General features: G+C 40.2%; 1 protein-coding gene across 1 annotated transcript in view; it reads right to left on the bottom strand.

Annotated features, from left to right (window-relative positions):
• Window positions 1-1,804: 1,804 nt before the first annotated feature.
• The window catches only part of LOC138025465 (doublesex- and mab-3-related transcription factor A2-like), a 23,792-nt gene continuing 18,439 nt past the window's right edge, over window positions 1,805-7,157 (bottom strand). The window contains exon 4 of the mRNA XM_068872669.1: window positions 1,805-2,634. Within this exon, the coding sequence (XP_068728770.1) occupies window positions 1,805-2,634 (830 nt within the window). The remainder of the gene's footprint in view (window positions 2,635-7,157) is intronic.

Here is a 7,157-nt window from a genome sequence, read left to right as displayed (position 1 = left end):
AAAAGAAGCTTTTTTTCCTAGTGCAATATTTTCTTTTGATAATAATATTTAGAATCTACATTTGTATATAATGTTTATATTTAATATGGTTTTTAATGCTTTTTTTTTTAAATTGTAAATACACATTGTAATTCATTTTTAAATGCGAAAATGAGTTTCAATAAAACTATTATAACCTAAAACTATTATTATAAACCTCAGCCTAGCTAAATTCGAGTTAATTAAATTGTTGGATAAACTGATAGCAACGGAAACCAAAGTTTCGCGGTCCTTTACACTAACCCGTGCGGACTAACCGCTGGGAAACTAGCACTAACTAACACGGTCTGTATTACAACTTTATAAGAAAGAGCTGCTAAGACAGTCCTTGAGTTTCCGACAATATCGGCAGACATTCGGCTGTCGCATAATGCATTTTCTCGTGGGAAACTGAGTTAGTTAAATTAACTGAGAAGGACGAGGTTGTTTGCCACACTTAATTTGGTTTCCACGTTTCAATTTCCTATCTAAGTTCTTAAGCATCGTGCTTTAAAATACTTTGCATACAATAAAACGATCATGAGAATATAGGTTTAAAATATTACAAAATATGCTTCAACGCAGCGTTTATGGACATATATTTGAAGACAAAAATTTAAATCCTTGCGACGCAGTTTTCAAGCAACAATATCCTCCATGCTTTGTTTTGTTTTGTTTTGTTGTTTTTTTTGCAAAGCGTTTCATCGGAGTAACCTGGTTAAATCGGCGGCTGTACGCGCTCTTCCTACTTTTTTATTCCCACTTAGTGAAGTTGAACAACAAAAATGTTAATACGTTTATATTGTTCCTGGCGTCACTATCTTGCACCAGATATTTCTGATATTTGATATTTGATATATACAGCATTTTAATTGTTCAGTTCTGGCTTCATTCTTATCATGTTTTTTGAATATCACTTTTGTCATGATGGACTTTTGACCCAAACGACTGCATTCTCAGCTTAACCGAGTGGTAGTTTTTTACGTCTTTCACTTAAAATCCTGACATTCAAGGTTCCAGCTCCACTTTGTACACTGACGAGGTCAGTTCTGGTCCAACGCTTTGTCGGCGATGGAAAAAATAGTCAACAAGTAATTAAACTTTACCTTGAGGAGACATTATATAATTTTTTTGCGAGGAGTTTCTAGCACACTCACTCACAGCCCACATCCAGCTTTTCCACTGTTCCACCGCTCCTACAGTTCCATAACACACAAAGTCGTCTGACCAGCCATAAGCTGTTTGGCATCGTTCTGACATTTTTGAGGTGGCTTCGTTTTAGATCGGTGGGTCCTCGTTTTAGATCATAAGATCTTTGTTTTAGATCAAAGGGTCTTCGTTTTAGATCAGTGGGTCTTAGGTCTTAGGTCTTCGTTTTTGGTTCTTCGTTTTAGAAACACCAAAAAATTTGGTTTTATCCACCGTACAGGGATTCTAAAAGCTGACGTTTTGAGCGCTAGCCCTTCGATTCGCTCTGACGAAGGGCTAACGCTCGAAACCTATTTTGTTTTAAAACGTTCAAACACGATCTCGGAAAATTACACAATAAAGATTCTTCAGCATTCTTTTGCTCGGTTACAAAAACCTCTAGGAATTCTGATTATATGTAAGATAGTTTAAGCCTTTAAGGGGTATAAAATAACGAATTCGAAATGAATATATCCGTATGTACTATTCATATTGCTTATGTACTTGCTATTATGGTATACGTAATACTTGGTAATAATATCAAAATAGCTCAGTTTCGTAATTGGCGTACCTTGACTAAAGGAAAGAAAAACCATTTTTAGTTTATTTCAGTGTTTTTATTTGCCTCGCTATCAGGTGAGACTTGAGGTGAAAGCGAGGGTGGGCTTCTGTCGCCCTCATTTCGCAGTAACATCCGATCCCCTGGGAGAAGTCTGCCAGTGGAGCTTATGGTCATGAGGGCGGCGGTGGCTGACCGCATACTGTGACTGTACCTCATGTCCTCGAGGTGGGGTAACTTTGTCAAGCCAGGGATTTTTGACATCGGGGTCGGGATGTGCTCGGTTATCGACGTTATCAAAGAAGTGGGAACATCTGACGTCGGTCGCTTCACGGGTTCCTTTAGCGGGTTACGAACGGACGGTACGGGACCAGGTCCAGGGCAATAAATACTTCCGGGATATTGACCACTTGCACATTTGGAAGTCGCGTGATAATCGAACGCGCTCAATGAAATACCGTGAGGAATTGTTGGCGAAAGAGGCGCGAAGGCCGAGTAGCTAGAAGGTGGAGGGGGCCCTAGAAACAGACTACGCTGTACACTTGCCAACATTTGTCCCCTGGCAAGCGCTTCCTCGTGACTCGGTAAAACGGTCTCAATCGTTTTGATTACATCACCTCCGCAGCCCTTGAGTATTAGCTCCAAAACATTCCTTTTTTGCTCGGGAAAGAGCCGTGTTAAAAGGTTCATAAAACGGCCGTGATCCGATGTCGACATAACTGTGCCATCTCCGTTAGACAGCGCCATTCTGTCCGTTCTCTGTCGTTTCATGTCCGGTGACATTCGCACCCTTCGTTCTTCCTCGTCATCCTCTCGTTCATGCTTCCATCTCGTAGGCAGGGCTTCGCTGTTGTTGTTCATCGCGAATTCTGCAAGTACAACAAAAGTCCTTATAGTCTCCAGAAGGGAAAAAAAGAGCGGTTTAGAAACATACAGTATTACAACAGCTCTTGATTATAGTTCATAGAAATGACGGTGGGCACAATATGTACAGACAATATATCCTTGAATAGATCAATATTTTGAGGCGAAACCAATGTGTTTTTGTTTCGATGTGTTAAGAAACTAGCCAGCTTTCACCAACTTAGCAGGTCCTCCGTTCAACTAGCAACTTGCTTGAAGAACAGGTTTTGAAGAATTTGCCAAAACTACGAGGCGAGAACAGTCGGTCTATGGGCTCATGAGGATGTTGACACGATCATTAAATAACGTCTACTGACACAGTCAATTTAGTGACTTCAACATTCAACATATCGTTTCTAAATCTGTGTAATTTAAGTCAACTTAGGCAAGATAATGCGGATAAACTAGACGAAAATAGGGCCTCCCCAGCTCTCTATATAGATAAACCGTCTACTCTTTGAGAATTCACAAACAAATATTAACTTAAATGGAGTGAAATCGCCGGAAAACTTCGTGCCCCTGAACCCGATCTAGTGAGAAGATATTTTGATCCAGAATGCGAATTAAATGACCCGTTTCCATTTTAAAAGATGCAAATTAAAAGTTATAGTTTTCTTTGCACTGACGTTTCGATCAATTGACAAAGGCGTCTCAGAATACAGAGCACAGTTTGATATCATTTATTTTCTTCGTAATTGCAGCTGATGTATGCTTTTTTTCTCGTGTTGTAACCCCATTTTTAAAACAGCTGTAACTTAAGACCACAGACTACTCGCATTCACTATCAAGGCAACTCGAGAGACAAATTCTTAAATCCACTTTGAGTAGACAACTTATGGCAATCATTGTATTGTTTACATCTTCAAAAATTATGCCCTAATTTTGGCGTCTAAAACTGTATTTTTTAGAAGAAACGATGGACAAGTTTGTCGACCACAGTTTGTCTTTAACAATAATCTACTGTTGTTTAAAGTAAGCAAGATTTTTAGAACTATTAACTACCAGTATTGCGCCCGGTGTGCGAAGGCCCTCATTTTGCCATAGATACAGCTGTTTCGAGAAAAGTTGTGCAAAAGAAGCGAAAGAGCGTTCGCGACAATGCCGAAAGGTAGTATGGGACAGTATTCAATATGTTGTGAACGCCCAGAATCGAATATGCCGCGACCGGACAGTGAAGACCTACTATGGCGAGCTATTTGGATGAAAGAGTTTGTAGGATATAGCGTTGATGAAGTGGCAGTATGCGAAGATTTATGTTGAGGCTCTCTCCCGCTATCACGATCCCAAAACACGTCCAAAAACAAAAGGGTTCATCAGCAAAATTGATGACTCTGCACGAGCGCAACGATTTTTGGTACATTTCTTAAACTTTCTCTGCAAAACATGACATAAAATAAGCAAGGTAAGGTCTTCAGAATCTTTCCTAACCATTTGTTACTAAATTTTGAAACTCACTCATATCTGAATGTCAGTAACATGGCATGAGCATGTATTTCTAGGTGACGTTTTCGATAACATTTCCGTCATGTTTTCGTTGACTCAAACTGACAGTTTACCATAATCCCTTTCGGCGTTGTCGCGTACGCTTTCATGCTTCTTTTGGACAACTTTCTCGAAACAGCTGTATATATTTGCGTACTCCAGTGGCTCAATTACGCAGCAACAGGCAATAAACAATGAATTTTGAGAAAATCCTGCCAAGACGAACGCTCTTTTAAAAGAGGAGGCAGAGTTTGTTTATACCACCGACTGAGGAAGCAAACAGGCAGGCAATGTTACTCTAAAGAATAAAAACAGGAAACTGCCCACCTTTAAAAAAAATTAGCCTTAAATTTTCGATAGATTGGGTCTCGACAGTGAAAAGAAATGTAAAACAAGGGTTTCATACAAAAATTACGTTCCACTCTTTACCTTGTGAATTTTTCAAAAGATGTGTTTATTTTGAATAAAGGAACTCTAATTTTCAAAAGAGTTGCTTGTTCAGTGGTGCCGGGTTGAAGGACGAATAGGATATTATCAACAAATGATCTAGCTGTTTGCAGAAAACCATTTTTCTCTTTTGGGACAAAAATACAAACCACGATCACGTGGCACTGTAAGCGCCTGCCGCTCACAACCAGACTTCTGCTACGTGACGGCTAAATATCAATTTATGCTAATCAGGATTATCACAAATTACATATTTTGCCTCAACTACTCAACCGGACCCTCAAGCTAGGTGATATATGGGCGCGTTGGCCAGCCAAGCTCTCCGTAGAACTAAAAGAAAGAGCTTGAGTAAAGGCAAAAGTGAATTTGAGACCTCTAATAAACTCTCTAAAGAGTCTTTGACATAGGTATTAATGGCACTCACTGAGGCCCAACGGTCGTGTCGTAGGAGTTTTCTGTCAGGGACTTCAGGATTAGGGGCTCCACCAGCTGAGTGAGTACTAAATTAAGCAATATCACGGGAACAATACCATGGAAAGACTTCTTGAAAGAGTCGCTGTAAATGGAATAGCTCATAGGCTTATCCGCAGTTTATATATGATCCATTTCATACATAATTTCTTCGTTGGAAGTGAAAACAAACTCGTACGACTGCCAGAGGCAGAAGAAGGCCTAAAAATATACCGGCGTCGGAATAAAAAACTTACAACTGACTGCCTTTTCTTAGCAGGTCCAATATTTCAGTGAAAATGGAAATAAGCTGATCATGAAAACCTGACATTCTTAGCCCTAATAAGGGACAACCGAAAAGCGAAGAAAACCTGAAAGACCTAAAAACAAGCATAACTTAATGATGCAATAGAAGTAGATCGCTCATATCAGCACTTTCCGGCAACTAGGTTCCTCGGAAGGGTGATTATCAAGGGCCTCCAGCCCATGCTATAAACGCATTGCTCATGAACATCAATACTTCATGTGTACCTGGACACAAAAAAACCACCGAGGGTAATCATCAAGGGCCTTTATCCCATGCTATAAACAAATTGTTCATGAACAACAATATTTTATATGTACGTATATACCTAGACACAATAAAGCCACCGAGGGCGATTATCAAGGGCCTCTAGCCCATGCTATAAACGCATTGGTCATGCAATCAATACAGAAGTGTACCTAGACCCAACAAACCCACCAAGGGTGAATATCAAGGGCCACTCAGTAGCCCATGTTATCAAAAACATCATCCATGAAGATCAATGCATATTGAGACATAACAAACTCGTCAGGGGTAACAATACTCGAAACTATAAAATGTATACAACTGTACACGGCTAGAGCCGTTTTCAGTTGAGTGTCGAAAGTAATTAGCGAACTACTTTGGTTTTGTATTACTTAACTCAGTGATTGGTTCAAAGTTCTCGCGCCACTGTTTCAACCAATCAGAAGTGAAACCAAAACCAATCGTGGCTCGCGCATGCACATTTTCCCGCGCTTTGTGTCGGCTACGTGTAATTACTTCGAGTTTTGATTGGATTACTGGATTGTCACCGTCCTTTTTGATTGGCCAAAGTATTTATTTTGGTATTGGTCTTAAGAAACTCGATTGAAACTCGCTTTAAGCCAACGACGTATGAATCAAGAACGACAAAAACGCCAAAAACGCGAGGGCAACAAGGCCAAGCTATCGCTCAATATTAACGCACTAAACAAAAAATAACACAGCGATCGAGAATGACTAACAGAGACCCCTATTCTGTGCAACCCAAACGAAAACTTACAGCATAAAACACAAACTAGAGGCTGTGCAGCTACGAATTAGGAAACCACCGAGGATGAATGTCAAGGCCGTCTTGGTCATGCTCGTAAACGTCGATACTCCGCGCGTACCTAAACAGACCAAACCACCAAGTTCCACAGCGACACTACCCCAAATAAACGAAAAACATAAATCATCAAGAACAACAAATAACAAGACCTAACAAACTCGGCCCCTAGGCTGTGCAACTCAAACGAAAGCATTCAGCAAAAAACGAAAGATAGAGCTTAATGTACAATAAAAAAACTAGAACTCTGGAGCGCAAAAAAAACAACGCAAACATTACTTCAGCAGCTAGCCTATAAAAACTGAGACCTATAGCGTAACCATCGAAATATAAGAGGAACTAAACCAAACTTAGTGATCTTGGCCAGGCTTCTGACGAAAAAATATATTTGGAACATCTGGAAGAAAAAAAAAAGCCCAGTGGGCAAAACGACTCCAGTGGAGATCAACGAAACATGGGCGCAACCAAAAATAGGCGAAATTCCAAATTGGAACCGGCTGCAGCAGACGCTCGGATGAAAACAACTATGGAGGTTAAACAGACAGGAGGGCATATGAAGCTAATATCCATGGACCAGTCCAGAGCAAAGGCGTTCACTCCGGAAGACATGGCTGATATAACCTTGTAATAAACTTAAGGAGCTAGCGATGTAAAGTGACATGCAAATCTGTCACATGTCTGCGGCGCCAAAGAACATCTACGGCAGAAAAAATAATCATCGTTCACTATGTATACAG

This window comes from Montipora capricornis, chromosome 12 (genome assembly GCF_036669925.1).
Source record: "Montipora capricornis isolate CH-2021 chromosome 12, ASM3666992v2, whole genome shotgun sequence".
Classification (NCBI taxonomy): Eukaryota; Metazoa; Cnidaria; class Anthozoa; order Scleractinia; family Acroporidae; genus Montipora; species Montipora capricornis.
This window is presented reverse-complemented; position numbering and strand designations above follow the sequence as displayed.